Source organism: Cynoglossus semilaevis, chromosome Z (assembly GCF_000523025.1).
Source record: "Cynoglossus semilaevis isolate Cse_v1.0 chromosome Z, Cse_v1.0, whole genome shotgun sequence".
NCBI classification, from domain to species: domain Eukaryota; kingdom Metazoa; phylum Chordata; class Actinopteri; order Pleuronectiformes; family Cynoglossidae; genus Cynoglossus; species Cynoglossus semilaevis.
Window position 1 is genome coordinate 8186767 of NC_024328.1, and position 24309 is coordinate 8211075.

General features: G+C 38.4%; 1 protein-coding gene across 2 annotated transcripts in view; it reads left to right on the forward strand.

Moving 5' to 3' along the window:
• slc4a4a (solute carrier family 4 member 4a) overlaps positions 1 to 18465 on the forward strand; it is a 39555-nt gene extending 21090 nt beyond the window's left edge. Inside the window, exons 6-27 of one of the 2 annotated variants that reach the window (XM_025053289.1) lie at positions 1331 to 1491; positions 2178 to 2357; positions 5115 to 5185; positions 5750 to 5907; positions 6401 to 6488; positions 6996 to 7150; positions 7955 to 8068; positions 8402 to 8576; positions 8675 to 8808; positions 8974 to 9248; positions 9619 to 9674; positions 10180 to 10362; positions 10483 to 10596; positions 11221 to 11382; positions 12053 to 12231; positions 12668 to 12740; positions 13191 to 13259; positions 13383 to 13556; positions 13653 to 13811; positions 14624 to 14711; positions 15636 to 15709; positions 16710 to 18465. In XM_025053289.1, coding sequence (XP_024909057.1) covers positions 1331 to 1491; positions 2178 to 2357; positions 5115 to 5185; positions 5750 to 5907; positions 6401 to 6488; positions 6996 to 7150; positions 7955 to 8068; positions 8402 to 8576; positions 8675 to 8808; positions 8974 to 9248; positions 9619 to 9674; positions 10180 to 10362; positions 10483 to 10596; positions 11221 to 11382; positions 12053 to 12231; positions 12668 to 12740; positions 13191 to 13259; positions 13383 to 13556; positions 13653 to 13811; positions 14624 to 14711; positions 15636 to 15676 — 2809 coding nt within the window. In that variant the 3' untranslated portion in view covers positions 15677 to 15709; positions 16710 to 18465. The remainder of the gene's footprint in view (positions 1 to 1330; positions 1492 to 2177; positions 2358 to 5114; positions 5186 to 5749; positions 5908 to 6400; positions 6489 to 6995; positions 7151 to 7954; positions 8069 to 8401; positions 8577 to 8674; positions 8809 to 8973; positions 9249 to 9618; positions 9675 to 10179; positions 10363 to 10482; positions 10597 to 11220; positions 11383 to 12052; positions 12232 to 12667; positions 12741 to 13190; positions 13260 to 13382; positions 13557 to 13652; positions 13812 to 14623; positions 14712 to 15635; positions 15710 to 16709) is intronic. The other variant, XM_008336202.3, reaches the window with a different exon arrangement.
• Positions 18466 to 24309: the final 5844 nt, after the last annotated feature.

The window sequence follows — 24309 nt, forward strand, 5'->3', positions numbered from 1 at the left end:
AACCCACCCGCCGCCCCCCCCCCCCCCCCCCACTCTCTCTCTCTCTCTACTAATAACTAAGTTTTCTATTACTGTGGATTCTTGGTCATTTGTGTGGACAGTTCTTTTTATTTCCAGTTTCCTAGCAGCAGATGAAATTGTTGTTGAAGCATAAATAATACCCTTCTCTTACCCCAGGAGAAGTGATTGCAGAGTTGAACAGTGAGCAGAGCCTCCTCTCAGAACTTCCCTTTAAATTGTATATGTAAAACTCAAGGCCTACGGGCCAAATGTGGCCCGCCTTACCATAATATGTGGCCCACTGGAGCTTAGCTTAGAGTCTGGCTCTCTTAAAATTAAAGTCTATACTGGAAAGTCTATGTTAATGTTTACCAGATGGGTTAAATGCAGAGGTCAAATCCTGTTAACATAGCCTAATTCTCTAATTTCAATTTTGTTTAATATTATTATTTTGAATTCATTTTTTTATTTAATTTATTGAGAAAAAAAGAGAAAACGTTTTGTTCAAATTCAAAATATCTGGTTAAATTTTTGTTAGTATTAATCTGTTCAACAAGTGTTAATCCTGTTTGTCCAACATTTTAGAAAAATGCTACAAAGCTCCTGCACCTTTTAAAATTCGAGAAATTTTTGGAATGCAGAAAATTAACATGGGATTTTGGGGTTATTTTTTAAATAAAAAAAAAGTAGATTTTGCCGCATATCAAAATCAATAAAAATGCATTAGGTTTTAAAACACAGGTTTCGGTTTTTGCTCAATCAGAAAACAAAATCTACAAATAAAAGCAGTGATAAAGATAAGCGGTGTGGAGTGCACTCAGGGGACACACGTTGAATAAAAGATTTCACAAGTGGCTCCACTGGGTGTACGCCAAGTGCAACTTTGGCAGCCAAACTGTCCAAATAAATCCCTGGCCTACAAACAACTACTCAGTACCACTGGAGAAAGACCACCTCGGGGCACTGGGGTGGGGAGGTGAAAAAAACAAAACAAAGACAAAACCAAACTTAAACCACAACATAGAGAACTTATTGTTGCACTTCAGCTTTGATTGATTAACAAAAAAATACAAAGTCTGGTCAGAAATTTAGCCCACCCAATCCGATACTTGCCAAAAATGCCAAAATGCTCAACTTACCCTCGTACGACTTTGTCTTCACTTTACACTCAATGTTGCGGTATCAGTATTGGACATGAAACAGTTCTATCGAGCCATCATTAGTGTTTATACATTTGGTAATTGTGTTTTTTTCTCATTTTCTCATGTGAAGTTTTCTTTTGACATTGTGTCAACGTTTCACCACGACTTTTACTTGTACGTCTCTCCAGGTGGATCAAGTTTGAGGAGAAGGTGGAGAAAGGTGGCGAACGTTGGAGTAAACCTCACGTTGCCACGCTGTCTTTGAGCAGTCTCTTTGAACTGCGGACATGTATTGAGAAGGGGACCATCATCTTGGACATGGAGGCCTCCTCTCTTCCTCAGGTTGTTGGTAAGTTTCCTTTAAATATATATACACACACACACATATATATATACACAAATATATGTTAATACATTCAGACATTAGTTATGTTTAAATGTTAGGATAGAATCGCCTTTGTTGTCATTACAAAACAGAGCATGCAGCATATAAAGCAGATTAATTAAATAGTTCTTGGCATTAAAGTTGAATCTTTTTCTTTGAAGCATAAGAAAATCATCATTCCATTAAAATCGTGTCTACATGGTATGCATAAGGAAGCAGGAGGAAGAGCTACCACTGGGCAATTAATGTGAAGTAGTTAAGTAACTGCATGGACTGCACAGTCAGAGCAGAGCTGGGCCTCTTATTTTTGAGGCCGGTTGACTTGATGAATGGGTCATTAATGGCACTTAGCCTTCACAGGAGGAAGAACTCCCTCAGGCTTCAATCTGTCAGCACTCGCACTTCTGATCTGCTTTTTAAAAGACAGGCTGGACTTTCTGATAAAGAAATTTAACAATACTAAAAGGACTTGGGCACTGCAGAGTGGCTGCCTGAATGGAGAGATCGAAGATGATTTTTCTCAAGTACATATGGTCTAGTAGTATTACAAAATAGTATTTGTTAAAAAAAAAAAAAAACCCAAACAAAACATGGATATTAGGTTGTGCAAAATGTCAACGTCTGTCTGCCTTGTTTCTCTTTTCTCTCAGAGCAAATCACCGACAACCAGATCGAGATTGGTCAGCTGAGAGCCAACCTTAAGAACAAGGTTATGTACACGTTGCTACGTAAACATCGCCATCAAACCAAGAAGTCCAATCTGCGTTCTCTGGCTGACATCGGCAAGACGGTCTCCAGTGCAAGTAGGCTGTTTTCCAACCAGGAAAACGGTAATACTGATGCCAGTTTGGTGCAGTCTTCTATTTTGCTATGGATTTTTAAAAAAGAAGGAAAATATAAAACATTATATGTTTTCAGATACTTAGAAAAACCTAAAATGTGGATACATTTATTGATATCATATAAAGCCACAATATTCAGGAAAAAAAAAAAAATAAATAAAAGAGCTGCTGCAAAACAGTATTTAGGAATATAACAAAGAGTAGTAAGTATATTTTTGAGTAGTAAAGTACACACTGCTGACCTTCACTGCATCATGCATTAACTCATTAATGATAACAACAGGCTTCTCCTTCAACAGTGGGTAAGAAAAACCTTCTGTTACAACAATAACCTTTGTATTCATGTCATTAGAGCAACATATATTTATCTTCTAACACATTATTAACTAGCCACAATAAACATCGAGCTCCTCATCCAAACTGTTGGTACGCCTCTTTAAAACACAGTCCAAACTTTGATCTGACCTTTGGTCATGAACTTGAACCTTTATCAGGCAGAATATTAAAGAAAAATATTTAATCCTTTACGAAGAACTAGATTCTATTAATAAGAAACAACAATTATTCGTTCTTTTCTCACTTTTACTGGAGATAACAACATACCTTCATCAGTGCTGTTTTAAACAGAGAAACACTTCACCTGCTAAACACATCCTCCCACAGTTCCCTGTTTTCCCCCATTTGCCTGTTACATAAAGGTTTGAGTGAAACCTGACAAAACTTTCATTTTTCTTTTGTTTTTTGGACGTGTACCAACTTGGGAATATTTGCCCGACCAATTCCAACAATGTTTTACAAACTAACAGCTCATTGTACTAACAGAGACATAGTGTGACTGATCGGTAATGAGTCATCTGAATATATGTCCCCCGGCGGATTAAGTCTGTGTGCTGTATTTGTGGCCCTGGGGGACAAAAGTCAGGGTCATGGGAAATCCTATTGTACAATGATCCTGGATCAGAGAATATTGCAAACGACAAATTAATCCTTCACTTCTGTCAAAATCAATTGCGTATACTTACACACCCCGCCTGTCTAGAGAACAAATTTAGTTTAAAATTTCTACGTTAAGTGTTATAAAAAAATTGTATATAAACACTGAGGAATCGATGCACAGCAATTAAACTCTGTCAGTAATTCCCACACATCCTGTAATGAATCACCACCACACACAAAAAAAATTGCATTAAACTGTGGGATTTAAAGGTTTTTGAGGAAAAGCCTTAAAAAAAGTAATTATTAACATCACAAATGTGAATGCCTTCATTACTTATTCCACTGTGTCTACACACTGTTAATGTGTGTTAATCAACAGCCTTGGGTCTTTGGAGGGTCATTTATCAGCTCGTCTTTGTTCCTGCTTCGTTCAACATCTGAATAGATAGAATAGAAAATTGTGAATAGTGGAGCGTCTCATTATTGAGATAAGAGCTGTATTATTTTTGAAGATCTTGTTCCATGTTCAGGAAGGAAAAGTACATGCAGTGTTCAGTCAAAGAACAACTTGACATATTCTCCTGTCCAAAGACCCATGGTTACAATATTTATCATTTATTTATTTTCCATATCTCTTGTGCCTTGTCCACTGTCACTGTAACATCTCTCTCCTTACTTTCTACCCTGGATTGCTAACCCGATGTTGCTAGTTCAAGCAAGCAGCTCTCTTGAAAATCCTCTAACTCACCTGCCGGGTGACATTTTAATGGAAGACTTGCAGGAGCAAAGCAGTAGTGCCATGGGCTGTAAGTTCACTTCATGCCGTCTACGGCCACACTGTGGATAGCTAATGACTTAGACCTGGTGTTAACATTCAGACTGAGGTTTCTAACAGTTCACTCTGAGCATAAAGAAAACTCCCAGATTTATTTCCTTCAATTTGGACCAAATATGTTTTACATGGCTGCATCATACTGACAAATGGTATTACCCACAATACCCTGGGGGCAAAAGGGATAAAAGACTTTGGGAGCATGACAGTTTACACAGGTTTAAGTTTGTCCCTCCTGGGAAACTCCTATTTGTTGTGACTACTGCCTCACTCTGACGTTGTGCAGAAGGAGTTTCCTTTAGTTTCCTCCAGTCAGACAAGGTTAGTTGTTCACTTTAAAATGACCAAAGGTGGGAATGTGAATGGCTGTTAATGTGGCTCTGTAACGGAGAACTGTGCGTGGGTAAAGTTTGCCCTCACCTGACAACTGCAGAGATTGATTCCACTGTGAAAAACATTATGTGATAGAAGTGGTTGGATTCTTACCTGCAATGATGAAGGTCCCACTCGTCCACGAGTTGGTCGACACCAACTCCTTACCTGGTGGAAAAGGACTTTGAGTTAACATTCATAACGAGATAATTAAATTATAATAATACGTATTGATCTAAATATAATAAGAATAAGAATGTCCAGACCATCCTTGATCTAGTCCGCTGTACCGTCTCCAGCCTCCCTGCATTAGAAAACAGAATGCTTATAAATGGTAGCAGCTGGTTCTCCTTCAGATCTTCACATACCAGAGACCAGGTCTTGATGTCTGTTACTCGTTTGAGCAGCCTCCGGTTTCCTGTCTTTCTGTAGTTCGTCTGTGGTTTGCATCCTTGGTTATTCTCCTCCGTGCTGCTCGGACAGAGCAAACTGTCTGGCCCGTTGTCTTTCCTTTGCCGCCCTCCGTCCTCTTGTACAATCGGTTCCTACATCACAAGCAAAGGTCAGGTTGTTCGGTCTGCTGACGGTGGCTGTGTTTTTAACAGATAGTCCCACTACAACCCACCGTGCATGCAAAAGCCTGAACGACATTTCGGACAAACCAGAAAAAGATCAGGTGAGTCACCACCGTGATTACGACGAGTATTGTGTTAATACGAACAGCTGAGTCAATGTGTATACGTACATATCTTTTTTTTTTTAACTTAGTGGATCCTGCTTATATTCAGGTGCGCTCTATAGTCCGAAAAATACGGTACATACATATAATTACAAAATAAAGATATATGTATGTAAGTATATATGTTATTTTTCTGCAGTGCATTTATTTACACTCAGTGCATGTGTTTGAGTGTGGTTCTAATTGACAAATGTCAATTAACAAAAAAATAATGAAGCAACAATTACTCAAAGATTCAACTGAAGAAGTCAAATACTCAGAGCAGGTGGAATGGTAAACCTCTAAGTTACTAAGTATTTTTTTCCATACATCTCACCATGGCCGTGACAGAAAGAAAAACAGATCTGAGGTTGTTAATAGAATACAATAGGGAGCCTCCTGCTCTGGCATTCAGGCTGAGGGAGATCTGTTCTGTTTGATATAGGTGGTTTCATTTAGTCTAACTGATAGCTTGCTGGTGTGAACCTAACATTTAATGTCTCCTGTCTTTTGTACCTTCAGCTGAAGAACAAGTTTATGAAGAAGTTGCCCAGAGACGCCGAGGCCTCCAACGTGTTGGTGGGGGAGGTGGACTTCCTGGACTCTCCATTTGTGGCATTTGTTCGGCTGCGGCAAGCTGTGATGCTGGGAGCTTTGACCGAGGTTCCTGTTCCCACCAGGTACTTTAATGGGTTTGATAAAGGGGTGGGGGTGGGGTCACACGTTGGTCATGTAGTCACGAAAGTCCACGTAGGCAGAGAGAGTTGTCATCTATAACTGCCCGACTTAAACATGTTAAACAAACATAAAAATTAAACACGTTTCTCTACAAGTTTAAAGATAAATCATGTTTTCTCATTTTTACAACTGATATCTGCCCCCTAAATATTATACAACAGTGGTTCTCAAACTGTGGTACGCATACTACTGGAGTGCTCTCTAATGGTACTCTAATGGTAAACATCTCTCCTGTGTGGTGGAATGTTTTCTCAGGTGGTACAGAGTACAAAAGGTTGGAGAATCACTGTTATGCAATATATTACATGACTTAAATGTGATGACAAATATTTATTCACAATTCTGCTTCTGTTATACATGATGACTATTTAGCCACACTACTCTGTGGGACTGAGACATGTTTTCGGGGCTTGTTTTGTTTGTTTTTTTCTGCAGGTTTTTATTCATCCTGCTTGGACCCAAAGGTAAAGGCAAGTCTTACCATGAGATTGGCAGAGCCATAGCCACACTGATGTCAGATGAGGTGAGTCTGACTGGAACACGCACAACCTTCAAAAACATGCAGAACCAGCTAATTAACTAAAAGGGACCATTTATGGTGTGAATGGTTGTTATGTGGTCGTGTGATGTCACTGATGAACATGTCCAGGGTGTAACCTCCTTGATGACTGCTGGGAACAGTTGAACTCCTCCTGCCATCCTTGTCAGAATTGAGCCCTAGAAAATTAATAAATAAGTCCAAATTAGTACTTTAGGATTTATTTAAAAAAAAGAAATAGCTTGGTCCTAGGGAAAAAAATCATATACAATAAATTACAACAAATATGAAAAAACTAATTTGTTACTAATTTTATATCTCAGAAATAAAAATATGTCTTTCTGAGTACAGTGCTGTGTGTTTTGATGTCAAGGGCATGTGTGTTTGTGAGTTTGCATGTGTGTGCTCTTTCTCTCCTTGTGTAACCAATAGTTTGGTGCGTGCTTTAAAAGAACTCTTTCACACATGAATGCATCACCCCTGTCTGCTCAGATCTTCCATGACATTGCCTACAAAGCCAAGAACAGACATGACCTGCTGGCTGGTATTGATGAGTTCCTGGATGAGGTGATTGTGCTTCCTCCTGGAGAGTGGGACCCTGCCATCAGAATTGAACCTCCAAAGTCTCTGCCGTCCTCTGAGAAAAGGTTTTGTTTTAAGTTACAGTACCACCATTGTTATATTAAGCAGATGTTTACAAAAAGGCTTTTTTGTTTTTCCTATTAACCCTAACCCAAGATGTGTTGTACCTTTCCAATCAGTCAATTAGAGCCCATCAATCAAATATACAAATAAACCCACTAATTTAATGACTATATTAAGGTTGACATATATATACACACACATTCATATATATAGATTTTTAATTTGTTTTTCTTTCTTAAATAGAGTGACTTATTGAGAAGGATTAGAAAGCAGAAAATGTAAAAGTTACTCTTTGTCTGCCTTATAAAGGAAGATTTTCTTGTGGTGACCTTTTGTGAAAGAAACTTATTTCTTGTCACTCATTTAACAGGGGCCTCAGGCTGTTTGTCAGTCCTTTCCACACAAACACACACACACACACACACACAGAGGTGGCAGAAAACACACATGCAGGAGCTGACATGAGAGTTGACGCAGCACATTTTACAGACACACGTTTAAACTTATACAAATACAAAAACCCAAGAGAGCCGTGTTGTTGATGAGTTTTAAAAAAAATATAGTTATAAAAAAAAGGTGGTTAACTCAATTGCTGTGTCAGCGCTAACAACACCGCAGTGGTCACAAAATCACTCAAGTGTGTGTGAGCAAAGTAATGAATTATAAAGAAGGTTGAATATGTGAAAACAGTATTCAGAGAACAAGCAACTTCTTACTTTCATGGTCCCCTTTTTTTTTTTTCAAATTTTGTGGAAAGTGATAACTACTGTAAATGTGATCAAAAGTTTGTTACCTGTGTTCTTTAGAAAGAACATGTATGCGGGAGGCGAACCTCCGATCAACGTAGACATGCCTGATGATGAAGGTCACGGTGAAGGAGGAGGACATACTGTAGGAGACGAGCTGAAGAAGACAGGACGGTATTTATAATAACAATAATAATAATGCCGCCACTTTTTTTTTTTGTAAAGATACGCAGTTTGTTCTTGAAAAACATACAGAACAGTTAAATACTCTATCACAAAGTGGTAACAAAATTATGGGAAAGAGAAATTGTGAACTGTTGAAGTAGAGCTTTGTGTGTCTTTCTTCAACTCCTGAGGGTATATCACATATGTTCAACTAAACAGGCCTTTTGTTTGGTGGTGTTTATGTAAATGTATTTTATTTTTCTGATTTTGTACAACTTTGTTGTGTAAAAAATTTCATATACTCCTCTAATGAACTTAATTTATTTTTATTTGTTTTTTTAGTTTCTGTGGGGGCCTCATACTTGACATCAAGAGAAAAACGCCTTTTTTCCTCTCTGACTTCACTGATGCGATTCACATTCAGGCTCTTTCTGCCATTCTGTTCATTTACTTGGCAACTGTGACAAACGCTATCACCTTCGGTGGCCTGCTGGGCGACGCTACAGAAAACATGCAGGTCAGACAGAGCATTACGTTTTTTCGTTAATCAGTGTGCAGTATTAGCTGTGTTTCCTTAGGGTAACAGTGACTGTTTCATGTTTCCCTCTGGTCCAGGGGGTGTTGGAGAGTTTTCTTGGAACAGCCATTGCTGGAGGACTCTTCTGTCTGTTTGCTGGTCAACCTCTAACCATCCTCAGCAGCACCGGTCCAGTTCTGGTGTTTGAACGACTGCTTTTTAATTTCAGCAGGTTCATTCTAGATTTTTTATTTTAATTGTCTCTTCTTATTTGTTAATTGTCTAGTATTTGAAGAGCCAAAGGCATCTGGTAATATGAAAATCCATTGTGAGGTGAGGGGATATTAAGAAACTGATAACATTTTCATGACTGCATTGTTCTGCAACCCCATCACAGAGATCACGACTTTGACTACCTGGAGTTCCGGCTGTGGATTGGTCTGTGGTCGGCGGTTTTCTGCCTGATTCTGGTGGCCTCTGATGCCAGCTTCCTGGTTAAGTACTTCACCCGGTTCACAGAGGAAGGCTTCGCTTGTCTCATCAGTTTCATCTTCATCTACGATGCCTTCAAGAAGATGTTCAAGCTGGCTCACGAGTACCCCATCGATTCTGGATATGACATGGATTACATCACGCAGTACGACTGCAAGTGTATGCCCCCCACTGTTTCTGGTAAGTACTTTGTTAACTTGTACTTTCAACCATGATGACCAAGATTAGAATATCGCAGCATAGGCCTTCACTATTAGCTTCCACCACATGAGAGATGTTTAGAAATGTTTAGAGTGATGTTTATGTTTATATTGTTGTATTAATTGTGCATTGTATGTTTCAGATTTATTCAATTGAAAATGTAAATGTGAAAATAGGAGTGTACCACTGGTGGTACGCGTACCACAGTTTGAGAACCACGGAACTAAGTAATTCCAGGATGTAATGTTTATATGTTATATATTTATGACTTTCATTTTATATTTTGTTAGACCTACTGCAGTAAGTGTGTGATCATGTACTGAGTTTGTCTGTATTGGTGTCTCGGCAGTGAATTCTACAGATGATCCTATAGTAAGTCCATCAGCCTTGGCCTGGAACTCCACTGTGAGTGTTCACACACACACATACACACGCAACTTTGGGTTCCATGTATAGAATTGACGTGACTTGTCTTGACTGGACTGGTGGTGACTGTCCAGTTTTGTAACACAGTACCAGGACCTGGAGATGTAGCCTGACCCCAGCTGTTCACACTGACCAAAGTAATAAAAAAACATCTGTTATTTCAGTCATAGTTTGAAAATGTCTCATCGGTAGGCCGGATCGAATCTGCTGGCCTGGAGTTTGACATACAAAATGTACTCAAACAGAAGGACGGAGTGGCCCTGATATTCTTTAACAAGGCTGAAACAAATGAGTCACAAATCTCGGAAGGACAGAAACTAATGAGAAAAAATACTGTTTAGTGGTCGTGCTTCGAACTGGAGGTTTCTGTGACCCAGCCAGATTGTTGTTCTCTTCCTCTGCACTCCAGACGATGCGAGTGACGCACAAGGTTGTTGATCAGTTGAGCAGTGGTGGACTATCCTGTTTTGTCTCCTCTTTCCAGCCAATAAACTCATGGTCATCTCTATCAAAAACCGAGTGCCTGATGTACCAAGGGGTGCTGGTGGGTAAGGCCTGTAATTTTATCCCAGACATCACCCTCATGTCCTACATGCTCTTCTTTGGCACTTACACCTGCTCCATGACCCTGAAGAAGTTCAAGACCAGTCCATTCTTTCCCACTACGGTGAGTCCTTGGCACGCTGAGCTTGATAACGAAACACAGCAAGTGTACAGAAAACAAATGTGTTTTGTCTCTCTGTGTGTGAAATGCTTATCTATGCAGACTCTATTTACTTTGAACTAGGTGAGGAAACTCATCAGTGACTTTGCCATCATTTTGACTATCCTCATCTTCTGTGGAGTGGACGTTCTGGTGGGAGTGAACACTCCGAAACTGATTGTGCCAAGTGATTTCAAGGTAATGCATTACCTGCCTACAAGAATTTTGTTCTGTTATTTTTTTTTATGTTTTTGGGTCTTCACAAGACACAAGACCATCTGGCCTGATAATCCCATGATGCAAAATTGATCATCACATCCAATAATTTCATTTTGGTTTTCTTCTTCTAAGTGTCAGTGGTCTTCTGACCAGACTACAGCTCAGAGGGGATCTGTGATGATAAGCATTTAAACATTGGACTTTTTCAATCTTGGGGTCCGGAACCCACGTGGGGTTGCCTAAAATGTCTAGTAAAAAAATAAAATGCAGCATATAAAAATATCTGAGCTGGCAAAAAGAAAAAATATCTGGGGTAAAAATTGGGTCTCAGTGAAAACAATTTGGATCCACTGCATTATACTGTACCCTCTAGTGGCTGTTTTTACGTTTTGCTTAAAATGCACAAATTTTCAATAGCTTTAACCAAGTTTTTTATTACTATTTGTTTAATATTTGTTTATATATATTTTATATCTGATTGTACTTTATAGTTTCAGGTGTTTGACATTCGGGAGGGGCATGGGGAGTTAATACAAGTCAATCCTTATGTATTTTGAATATAAACAGTGTCCATGCCTGGTTACTAATGCTTCTCTTCAACAGCCAACGAATCCAAAGCGAGGCTGGTTCGTGCCCCCTTTCGGAGGAAACCCTTGGTGGGTTTGCCTGGCATCAGCCCTCCCTGCCCTGCTGGTCACCATTCTGATATTCATGGACCAACAGATAACTGCTGTGATCGTCAACAGAAAGGAGAACAAGCTGAAGGTGAAAGACCAATGCTAACATGTCCCAGACTTGTGGATTTAGGGACCATGACCAACATTAACTGAAAATATAACAATAAAAAATGTCTGAGAAAAGGCAGCTTTAGTTTGGAAAAGGCAGACAACTTTTCATATACTTCACCATATGTCACCATACGTTGTCCTTTGTCTTTACTACGACGTGAGGATTTTTATGTCTGTGTAATCATAAACAGCAGCCACTACAGGGACAGGCTTCCTACACACTGTAGTTAAAAATGACTGGCACTTCTCAGGAAGGTGACAGATGTTACATGAAAGTGTCTCTGTGCTCAAAGAGACAACTTTAACTTTTCAGTCTAAGAAGATGAGTGGTGATTTTTCTGACTGCAGACATCTGACTCCTTTGCTCTTTAAACACAGTTACTGGAGAATCTTTTCAGAGAAGTCTGTGTTTCACAGTTTTAAGCAGGCCCTCCTCAGTAGCACAGAACACCAAACTATTGGCACTAAATGATCATTTTATTTATTTTATTCAGTAAGAATAGAATTTTTAAGGAATAAAAATGGTACATTAATTCCAGTTCAGTTTAGAAAGAACAGGACAACAGTCCTATCTCCAAAAGGGGGTGCTAAGTCATTAATCAAATAGAAATGGAAATAACATTAGTTGCCTTTTCTGTCTTTACTAGAAAGGAGCAGGTTACCACCTGGACCTGTTCTGGGTGGCTGTTCTGATGGTGATCTGCTCCTTCACGGGTCTGCCCTGGTATGTAGCTGCCACCGTCATATCTATTGCTCACATCGACAGTCTAAAGATGGAGACGGAAACCTCAGCTCCCGGAGAGCAGCCGAAGTTCCTGGGTGTGAGGTAAAAATTCTATCATTACTAATATTATACTATACTATTGTACTATGTTATACTAACATTGTATTTTCTTTTTTATTCTGATTATTTACTTCTCTGCCATATATGGACTGTTTTTAGATATATATATATATACATACATTTATATATGTATATATTGCATTAATCGATTCATTTTTGTCGGTTTTTGGTGTTTTGGTGTGACATAGTCCAGAGCCTCCTGTGGTGTCAGCTGTCAGCTGAACTAACAAACTCTTATTTTGAAAAGAAAAAACAAGACCACCAAACACCAAAATTCCGGCTGAACTCCCTATATTGTAATGCCCGAGTTGTTCAGAAGGAAAAAAAGAAAACAATTTTAACAACAGTTTTAAGCAGAAGTGGTTTGTTGTTGTTGTTGTTTTTAACATCCTCTCTCTTTGTGTTTTGTTATATGTAGAGAGCAGAGGATCACTGGAGTGTTTGTCTTTCTGCTGACAGGACTGTCTGTTTTCATGGCTCCAATACTGAAGGTAAGTTAACAGAGAAAACCTCAAACATTTCATGATTAGAATTGTTTACAGCATAAGCGTCCTCAACTCAAGGACCAGGGGGCCAAGTCAGAGCTTAAAAAGCATTTAATGAAGTCCATGCAGCAGTGTTTCTTAACCTGATAAATACTTTTTTTTTATTATTATTACACAGCAACAAACAATATTACACAGCCCTTCTAGGGGAACTGTATTGCTGATGTGGCTCCCGGTTAAAATGAGATTGACACCAGAGGTTTACAGACTGAGCTAAAGCTCAGCCCTACGTTTAGTGCCTTTATATTTATAGAATATATATTTCTCTGTTAAAAAACAAATTCCTGTAAACTTGACTATTTTTAAATAGCCAATAGCAACGAAAATCTAAATACTTTAGTACATAGTTTAAATGTATTATTCTGACTCTTGTCATTGTTTTTCTATTGTACCTAGTTCATCCCCATGCCTGTGTTGTACGGAGTCTTCTTATACATGGGAGTAGCTTCTCTGAATGGAGTACAGGTAAAAAAAAAATCAAAAAAATCAAAAGGAAATGCTGCCGATATCTGATGATTTAAACCTGTGTTTCTAATGGAGCCTGTAACCACTGCAGAAACACTGCTGATCTTTCTAATGTGTCTGTAGTTCATGGATCGTCTGAAGCTGTTCCTGATGCCAACTAAACACCAGCCAGACCTGATTTACCTGCGTCACGTCCCCCTCAGGAAGGTCCACCTCTTCACCTTCATCCAGATACTGTGCTTGGCCATGCTCTGGATCCTCAAGTCTACTGTGGCAGCCATCGTTTTCCCTGTCATGGTGAGAATTATGATAAGAATGACTCATTCACTTTAAACTGAAGCCAGAGACTAGGACTCAGACTGATCCACCTTTGTTTCCACTTCCCATATTCAGATCCTTGCTCTGGTAGCGGTCAGAAAGGCCATGGACTACATGTTTTCTCAGCATGACCTCAGCTTCCTGGATGATGTCATACCGGAGAAGGACAAGAAGAAGAAGGAGGATGAGAAGAAGAAGAAGAGACAAAACGGGATGGATAGTGATGGTGAAGATGTAAGTTATAAAATGACATCATTTCCTCTTTTGTTTTTTAGAAGCACATTCACACTGCAGCTCATGTAATAACCCCCCTCCCACCCAGGAACATGTATTCAGTTATAGGAGTTATATGTAGAGCAGGGGATCTCAAACCGTGGCACTTGGACCACAAGCATAGTGTTTCCCAAACTTTTTCTGCAACATCCCCCATGTACATGAGACTATTGTTGACCCCTCCCCGCTGTCAACCACATTGACAAATTCACAGTTATAGCTTTAAAAACTGCAGGTCTTCATGTCTTCCTTGAATACTTCTAATAATACAAACCAGTGCATTTGTATGGTGGCACAAATCAAGAACATATTGAAATTTACAATTATCTGCACTGCTGCTCTCCACTGCCCCACAGTAGTTCTGCTCCCCTACTCCGGGAAACACTGCTCTACTGGCACTTTGGCTCCTTCTAGTGGAACACAGAGGAATCTAATTTGGATAAGGAATCACTTAATTGTTAAATACAGATGTTTTATAAAATGGCTAATAATCTTTATTTTAAATGGTAAATGTTAATTGTATGCTGTGCCCTACTGAACAGTGGAGTCCAGTCCTGCAGTATTTAACGTTTTATGTACACACTGCTGGTCCTTGGAGAGATCCAGAGATGATACAAAATCTTCTGTGTTATATCTAATAGTTTGTACTTTTTTAGTTAACAACAAATGTTCTCCACACTTGGTTGATGCTGTCAATGGATGCATGTGTGTCCAGCCGCAGTTATCACTCTTCAGTAAGTACAGTCTCAGGCTATGTTTCCTCTCTTCAACAGTCCGACTACCCTTACAATGAGAATGTTCCCAGCATTAAAATGGACATATTGGAACAGGAGCCTTTCTTAGATGATAAGACCTCTGACAGTGAGTAGACTGGATTCGGCTGTCAACCAGCTGAATGAAACACCAGCAACCTCCTCCCTCATCCCGCCACTCCCTCTTACCGTTAACTTTTCCTTCAGTTGCTCTGATAACAGTTCTGTCACATTACTCTGTTCTAGATTTACTACACACTGTGCATGATACTAACATTTACTGTTTAATGTCTTTATTTTCATCATCTGTGAACAAATCAGTTTCCAAAACCATGTTTTTAAACCACCGTTTCCAAATCTCTTTAGGTGAAATAGCAACAGTATTAATAAATTATGAAAGAACAAGGGATATAAAATGTATTATGTGATCACCCTAAAAAAAGGCATGGTGGCCTTTCTGTGAACCTAGTATTTGGGAAAGACTTCTTTAAAGTCACTGTTAGTACTTCTTTGTCTTCAAATCATTTTTACTGTTTGACCATTCTATAATGATGTCTTCCAACATTTATACAATCATTTTACTGATTTTGCATCTTTGATTTTCACCTTTTTTGGCTCTTTTATAATTTGACTGAAATTTATTTAAATTTTATTTAATTTAAATCTTGTTAAGAAAAATATCCATGTCTTTAACTTTGACTCTTTGTGTTTTTCAGTTTAATTTTTTCTTGTTTTCTTGATTCCACCATTTTACCCATCTAACAATGAACCTCAGACTTGGTCCCGCATCATGTGGAGAATTTAGAGGAAAATATTTTTTATGATGCTGTTGGTTTGATTCCCATATTTTCTTTACTCACCCTACTAATTTTTTTTTTTTTTTGCCAAAAGCTGAGTCATTTCACTCCACTCACTCCTTCTTCTTCTCTGTCTTTGTGTGAACTTGTCACTGAAATCAGCTGCACAGACTGAAAACCAATGGCGTTTACAAGTGAGACTAAAATCCTGGTGGCTGTTTGTCCTTCTTTCACAGGAGACATTCCCACGACCTCTGAACGACATACATCGTGCTAAGAAGTATAAGTACCATGTCAACTGCGTTTTCAGGTGAGCTGAGCTGAGTGTCTGTGTTTTTGAAGCTGAACACATTGATTTCATTTTTCAAGCATTAATTTATTGAAAGGTCACAGAAGGTTAGCACGTGCCCTAACTGGCTAACATATAATGTAAGTTTGAACTTTAAAGGTCAGCTCAGCTAATTATATTAGCCATGGCTAAACTGACATTTTTTTCAGTGTCTCCCTGAGACACTGTTTGGACTTATCCTCTCAGGATTTAACTATTTATTTATTTATTTATTTTATATTATTTATTATTATTATTACGTACTGGTCCACGGACCAGGGGTTGGGGACCCCTGATCTATACAGTCTTACATTTACAAATGGCCCTTCAAAGGGAATTGTATTGCTGATGTGGCCCCCAATGAAAATACGTTTGACACCCCTGTTCTAGAAGATTCTGTTTAATCTGTCTTATTATTATAAATAATTAATTAATTTCATTATTATTACAGCCCTGGTTAATGTACTGTGGTGTTTGAGCTACTATGTGATCAGCAGCTGTACTGACAGTACATACTGTACCTAACTTAACTACGACACAGTGTTTTGGTTTCTGCCTCCGAAGATAATGAGTCCCTGATTTTAAATGTTGATGAACGGAGGATTGACACAGATTTGCTTTGCACTAACAAGGAAAAACATCAGCAGGACAGGTGATGGAAATGAAAAAGACTGCAAATAAATGGGGCACTTTTAAGAACATGAATTCCACTGAGAACCCCGGTGCTGGAGGCGATGCGCTGCCTCTTCACCAAAAACTAATCCTGTCTTACTTTACGCAGAATAAGGACAAATTACTTTGAGCTCAAATTAACTCAGGAAACATCAAATCACAGCTAGTACTAGTACTGAGGGATCACTACAGTGTGTGTGTGTGTGTGTGTGTGTATACACAGTACACAGCTCCTTCCTGAAGTTCAAGGATGCAGTCATTCTGACTATTTCTTTACAAATCCCTAATCATTGATGCGTTTGTGTTTCAGCCCTGAGATGGAGCCACTGAGGTCTGTGCCTGAGATTAGAATTGAGATGTACCCAGACAATTAATTGTTCTGGAAGAGCAGAGAATCAGAAAGGTCTGTGTAGAGCACCAAACCACCAGCAGTACCTGCACTTCTCCACTGACTTGTTCTGAAATATTTCTGTTAAACTTCCTATTTTTTACACACACTGATCGTGTTATACTTTAGACTTTAGTCACAGTTTTGCTGGTTTTGCTGATCACTAGTCATTGGAGGGGCCTACCTGCTCTTTTTTTTTATAAATATATATACCAATATCATTTCTTTATTCTTCATTTTTATACACATTGATTTATTTTAATAATTTTACTGTTTACTGTAGCAGGAAAGCTATGTTCATAGCTTTACCTCTTGTTTTAGGTTTAATGCTTATCGTGAACAACTGCCACATGTTGATTATCGTGGCAGGCGAGAGGAGGGGGGGGGGCTTCTGTATTTGGGGGTGTTGTGGGTGTTGTTGTCCTTGTTACACAGTTGATGTCATCCAAGACACTATATTACAGCTTGGGAATGTGTGCATTCCTGTAGACATGTTATGTTGATTTACTGTTAATTAACATTGCATATCTGTATATGCAGATGATACCTTCGTAATGCTGTTTTAACTGCTTTAACTTCACTCTATAATCCCTCTTCCCCATGTTCAATGCAAATCAACGTATCCTTGATCAACGTAAACATACACATTTTACTTTGACTGATGATTTTATTACTTTTTTTATGTTGGTAACAATTTTATATATTGTTTTTTATTCTTCTTATGATTGTAGTTAAAATGTCCATTGAAATGTTTTAATCTAATTTTCCATTAACTAAAGGTAAAGTCTTTATTAAAAGGTGAATCGTTTCTGCTTTAGCTTTTCCCCAAGTCAGTTATTTAAAATTAAATGAGACTGTAATCCTTGTTTTGCAAGAGATTTAGAAGAAAATATAAGACCCTTGCGGTAACACGTAAGCTTTTTATTTCATTAAATAGCTCGATATTGCAAGATAAAAATAAAGGGCTTGTTTGCAAACTAAAATGATAACACAGAGCGCTTTAAGTCAGAATCCAATTAAATGTTAGATTAGCTTTATTTGTTGTAAATCTGTTGGTTAGTTGTAAACACTGTATCGTTATATTGAAGACATCATTTCAGAGAAAACGAGAGTTCAGAGAGTGTTTCGTCCAGTTCTAATCCCTGTTTGCAATGTGAAAAAAACAAAAAAAAATAAGGCCTAAAAAAAAAGAATACAACTTTTAGATGTTTATAATCCTAGAAAGAAGTTACTTTGAACTTTGAACAAGTACTGCTGTAGTTCTGTGGGTTTGGGATTTTGCCATTCACACAGATGAACCTGGGTTTGTAGCTATAAGTGATAACTACTAATCTACGTCCCACACAATGTATGGATCATGACTCTCATAAAACTGAAGGGTGGAAAAAAAGTGATAACTTGTCTTAAACCAAAACTCTAATATGTCTTTTTTGTTTCTTTTATCAACTGTTCTAAATAAATGTCATGTTAATGCAACACCACTGCACAGGTCAGCACACAGTTAAAGCAAGTGTGGCACACAGTGTGTCCACTAGGTGGGGTGTTTGAAGTGAGTGAACTCAAATATACACATAATGTACTGATTCTTTTTGATTATTTTTTTTTAATTATTTTTAGAAGAGACGAAAATAAGGATTTTAGAATTATATTTTTCAATGAAATGTATGTCAAAAAAAAATAAACACATTAGAAACTGCACTGCTGTTGTCTTATTTGACATGTTTTGTCCTCATGTGAAAGGTAACTCATGGAGTCACTACTATAAGCAAAAACACACAGCAACCTTTGAGGAAGAAAACAAGTACCTTTTTATCTAAATTAATCCAAAATGTATTTGAAAAATAATATCATATTTTGCAATTTACATTGTTTTATAAACATTAAATTTTACACGTTTATTTTATTAATAAATAAATAAAAAATAATAATAATATTCAATATTCAAACTACGTCTGTCTTTTTACAAGTTAATATATATCCATAAATCTGATTCAGTACTTCCCTCTAGCGGTACGTTAGAAACATTGCAACAAGCATAAAGGCTTTTCTAAATTACTCTGAATGCTGCCTTCTCTACCTCCTTAAGTACTTACTATGCTCCCTACTGTATAAAATGAACAACGTGATGTCATCACCCGCAATTCAAGCAGTTTCCAAATCTGCATTATAACGACATAATCGATAATAAAACAAACAAAATATTTGTAATTTCATTTCATAAACAAGTGTTTTCACAGATTGACTAATGCTTGTTGATACTGGACGCCACTTTATCATCATGTCACTTCCTGCTTTTTAAAAACTGCTTTAAACTGACAAAAACACTGACTAGAGACACCAACTGCTGCAGATTTACCAGCAGGATTTCTCCATACTCTGATTAAGGGGAGACATTTGTAAGACATGAGCTGAGCCACTTAGAAGTCTGAGGTTGTCAGTCAGTATAGATACGGACAGTCAGAGACAAGAGCTGTCTGTACAAAGACACACTTCTGCTAATTGTAGATAATTAAGACATTTTCACACACGTAATAACAGCAGTGCATTATTAGGGATCTACTCTATATGTATGTATATCTATATCTCTATATATAAACATACATATATAAAATAAATACTTCTTTCTTTTTCTTTGGGCTTTGTCCCTTCTTTTTTTTCAGGGGTTGCCACAGCGAATCATTGATTTCCATCTCTCCCTGTTCTCTGCATCATCTACTCTGACGCCAACTATCTGCATGTCCTCCCTCACTGCATCCATATATCTCCTCTTTGGTCTTCCTCTTTGTCTCCTACCTTGTAGCTCCATCTCTAACATTCTTCTACCAATGTATCCACTGTCCCTCCTCTACACATGTCCAAACCATCTCAATCTGGCTTCTCTAGCTTTTTCTCCAAACCTTCCTGTCTGTGTTGTCCCTCTAATGACCTCATTCCTGATCCTGTCCATTCTTGTCACTCCTAAAGAGAATCTCAGCATCTTTATCTCTGCCACCTCCAGCTCCGCCTCCTGTCTTCTGCCTATTGCTACCGTCTCTAAACCATACATCATGGCTGGGCTCAACACTGTCCTGTAAACCTTTCCCTTCACCTTAGCTGACACTCTTCTGTCACAGATCACTCCTGACACTTTCCTCCAGCTGTTCCATCCTGCCTGTACTCTATTCTTCACCTCTCTTCCACAGTCTCCGCTGCTCTGAACAGTTGATCCTAAGTACCTAAACTCCTGCACTTTCACCACCTCTGCTCCTTGTAACCTCACTCTTTTACTGTTCTCCCTTTCGTTTACACACATGTACTCTGTCTTACAGCGACTGACGTTCATGTGTATATATACATATATTGTCGATATATATTTAACAATTACTAAGTAGTTTAGATGATCCATATCATTAAATATTCATGTTTTAAATTTGATAATGTCCAAGATTTTTTTTAATCTTAGCAAAAATATCCCCACCACCTGCAGTAATGTACTAATGCCATCCAACATCTTAGAGTAATATTTGATCTCTTTCTGTGCCATCAATGAGCAGCACAGTGATCAGATCCCATGGTATTACCATATGGCAGCTTCTAATTTTGTCTCACAAGATAGACAGGACATTATGAGGCTATTTAATTGTCACATTTACAATAATGATAAAGGAATGAGCAGATACAGATATACTCCTATGCACCTACTCTGATGAGCCACTCTGGACGTTAATATTCAGTATGTAATACTAGCTAACCACGATAATGATACATTATCATGAAAACAGAGCCTTTTTTGGTTCAGACTTTCTTTGACCACTGTGTGATCATTATCAGCGTTACAGTGAATTTAAACTTGCAGGAGAAAAGTTTTAATTTTATTTAAAGTACCTTAAATTGTCCTTGACTGCCCTGACGGACAGTGTGACTCAGGAAGTTTCCAAACTGCGGGTCTGGTTTTATGTAGAGTTTGTCGTCTTTACTTCAAGGACATCTCGTTTTTATCGTTGGAGTTGCAGCATATACTTATAAACAAAACGTCCAGATGGAATGTTTACAGTGTGCACCGCTGTCAAAGATTACAGTTTTACCATCTTGATATACTGTATATATGTTTTTTTTTTTGGTCAACTGTGTTTGCAGACTATCCCAGAGAGCATAACAGAACTTAAATTATAAATAAATTACTCCACCTTAATTTTATAGATGATGCTAATTCATGAAAATGTCGGATTGAATGCATTTCACTGTAAAATTCATTAGAAGTGTGAGGCTTCGAGGGGGATTTTAATCCTCACAGGGGATGTACAATAAGACAGTGATAATAGATATGCAGACGAGGTGTCAGACATCATCTCCACTGAGGAGATAAATATAAAGGCCAGATAAGCACCGTGTCATTAAGCTGTTGTGTCTCTACTCAGGAGGCAAAAGGGAGAATAATCACAGTGCTGTAGCAGCAAGGGCTACAGTCGTCAACCGAGTGTTTGTCTGCTGACGTCAGCCGCCATCACAGCTCTCGGTCAAATGGTGTTGCTTTAACTGTGTTTGTTGGTGTGTGTGTGTGTTTTATCAGTGTTTCCTGATAATTTTCTTTCCAGACAACAAGAACAAGACACTGTGGAAATGAAAAAAACATCACAGTTCAATCCTCAGTGGCTACATTTGGGCAAGGAAAGCAGCAAAGACGTCTGAGGAGCTGAGACTCATTTGTCACATGACGATCATGTCACAAACTCAGCAGAGAAAAGCAGTGAGAAAAGAAGTAAACATTAAGATTCACAGCTTCACAAGGACATAATATAATTAATAAAAATAATAATAGAGTAATTTACATTCTGCTCCCATCCTATCCTCTAGCCCACAGCAGAGAGGGAAATTAGCAGTGTCATTCAAGTCTCATTTTAATATTAAGATAATTTATAATTAAGATAATACAGGAACTAATGCACCTGTGAGATAAATCATCAGCTGCACTACACTGTTGGCTCCACATTTCCACTACAGGTGAACGTCTCAATTCACATTTTAATTTTATATAATTTTTTTTAATGTCTATTTGTCTTTTTACAGCGGCGCTTTGGCCCAGAGGCAATGTCTGTGTCATTGGTGTGAAACCCCAGGGGTCACCTCCTGGGCAAGTTCGAATCCCGGTGGGGTTTATGGGGGTTGGTACAGTGCAGCGGGATTTGGGTGGCGACTGCTGCCCCTACAACCCGGTAATGGATAAGCGGCTGGATTTGTCTTTTTACAACTGGATATTCAGAAAAAATAAAAGTTCAATCATCTATTTTCCACTAAATGGGATCAGAATATAGCTAAATTTAATTTCCAGTTTTATGAGATGGTTTTGAATGGCTGATTTTATAAAAAAAATCAATGTCATAATAACAAAAACAACATACAGCAATAGTGCTACTAATACTACTAACAAAACAGTAACAGTAACAATGTTAAATATTGATTTAGTCATGTAATAATGAATTACTTTTTAATTTAAACACAAGAATTGTACTGTAAAAGTCAAGTAAAGATTAACTTTACGCGACTTGTATTTTCTTTACAATCGGCAGCGCCACCCACTGGTGTCTTTCAACAACCAAAAAGACAAAAAAAAATATATATATTAACGGTCTACAGCACTAATGAATCAGCACAACTACAGATTCACTTTGTTTTCTGGGGCTGAACTTCAGGTTTGCGCTTGAACGATCAATGTTATTTATCCCAGCTACCCGTGGGGCACGAGAGGAAACACACTCGCAGAGCACTGGGGAGGTTACAATTCATTTTAATGAGGTTTTGTGGATCCAAAAGTGAAGGGATCCACAGAGGAGCTGCATTCACCAAACACCCCACTCCACATGGATGTGTATCTAAAACACAGCCAAATGTTAAAGGAACCCACAGAAAGTCAATGGTTTTTGGGTTTGTTTGTTTTTGAAACACTAATCCTGACACGTACCAAGAAAATGAACAGAGGCGTACGCAAGGGAGTCGGAAGGTTCTGTCCACGTGACTGGAATTTTCTGAGAACCACACTTCTATTTCCATACAAGAATCTTGAAGATGATTTACTCAGTCATTTGTTCGCTTCTCATTTATTCTTCTATCTTCCACTACACTATTTCAACCTCCTTGAGGATGGTGATGGCAAATCAAGGGGGCGGGGCATTCACCAGTCTGTCACAGAAGAGAAACTGTTCACACATATAAATACAGCTCATTCGATCTATATCTATCTGTCTGTCTGTCCGTCCATCCATCCACCCATTCACCCGTCCATCTATCCATCCATCCATCCATCCATCCGTCTGTCCATCTACGGTCAATAAAGAGAGAACAATGAACATAAAAAATTAACATAATATTCCATCTACTGGCACACACACACACACTTTTATCTTTTCCCATGTGACTGTGAACACATCGTTCGTTTAAAGTGCATGAAAAGAATCCAAATTTGTACCTGTACTTTCTTAACCCTCCCATTGTCCTCCACATTTTGTACACACCCAGTGTCCTCTCAACAAATTTGCATCTGGTCTCAGAATCAAAGTATGAGGAAAAGTTGGCACAAGGCCTGAACCAAGCGTGACCTGTTCTGAATGGAACTGGATTCACATCCAACAGATGTCCTTCTGCTCTTATGTCTAATAATAAAACAACAACAACAACAACAACAACAACAACAACATCATACCAAGTCAGCTTTACCAACCACAGCTAAATGAACAGTGCAACCAGTCAGGCAAACTCATTGGTACCCAAAATGGGAGGCGGGCCCTGTTGGCGGGTATGGGGGTGCAGTTTATATTTAGTAAAACATGCATGCCAACAATATATTCCTCCAGTGTAAATATATACCAAAACAATGTGAGAGCGACATATTAACCATGTATTGCATGAACTAAAACAAAAGGAGGGTTGGTGAGGGACTGGGGGGTGGGGTGGTTAGGGGTGTTACCCAAGATTTATGCCACCAATCTCATCTCCAGACACAGTGGAGTGTAGATAATGCAGAGGGTTTGTCTGAAAATACAACACATGTTGAAGATTCAGCCATTGTTTTAAAGCAGCTTAGCTTCCTCCACGGCCCACTCTCGGCTTCTGTCTCTGCTGCTCTGTAAACAATGACCCTGACAGACAGCAATTAGGTAATTACACCGTCAAAGATAAGAGCACGTTCCAGAAATGGGTTTGACAGAATTTCTTAATACATATGAGGGCAGATGTCCAGATACTAATTATACAGAATGTACACAGAATGTACGCACCGGGTCAGAACAACTCTTACAAGGAAAAACAGTTGGTGCAGTTGTTATTGCACAGTTGGTGCAATAACAATAAGGTGCATGTGTAGCTTTAAGGTGCTGTATGGTCTGTAAAAATATATACATGAGGTACATAATAAATATAGTAATATAATTAGCAGCAGATGAGGTGGTAATAGTGCATTGTATTACAAGTCAATAGTGCATTTATGGCATTTCAACAGTGCGGTGGATATGTAAAAGAGGCAAAGGTACAGGTGGATGGTGGTGAGTAC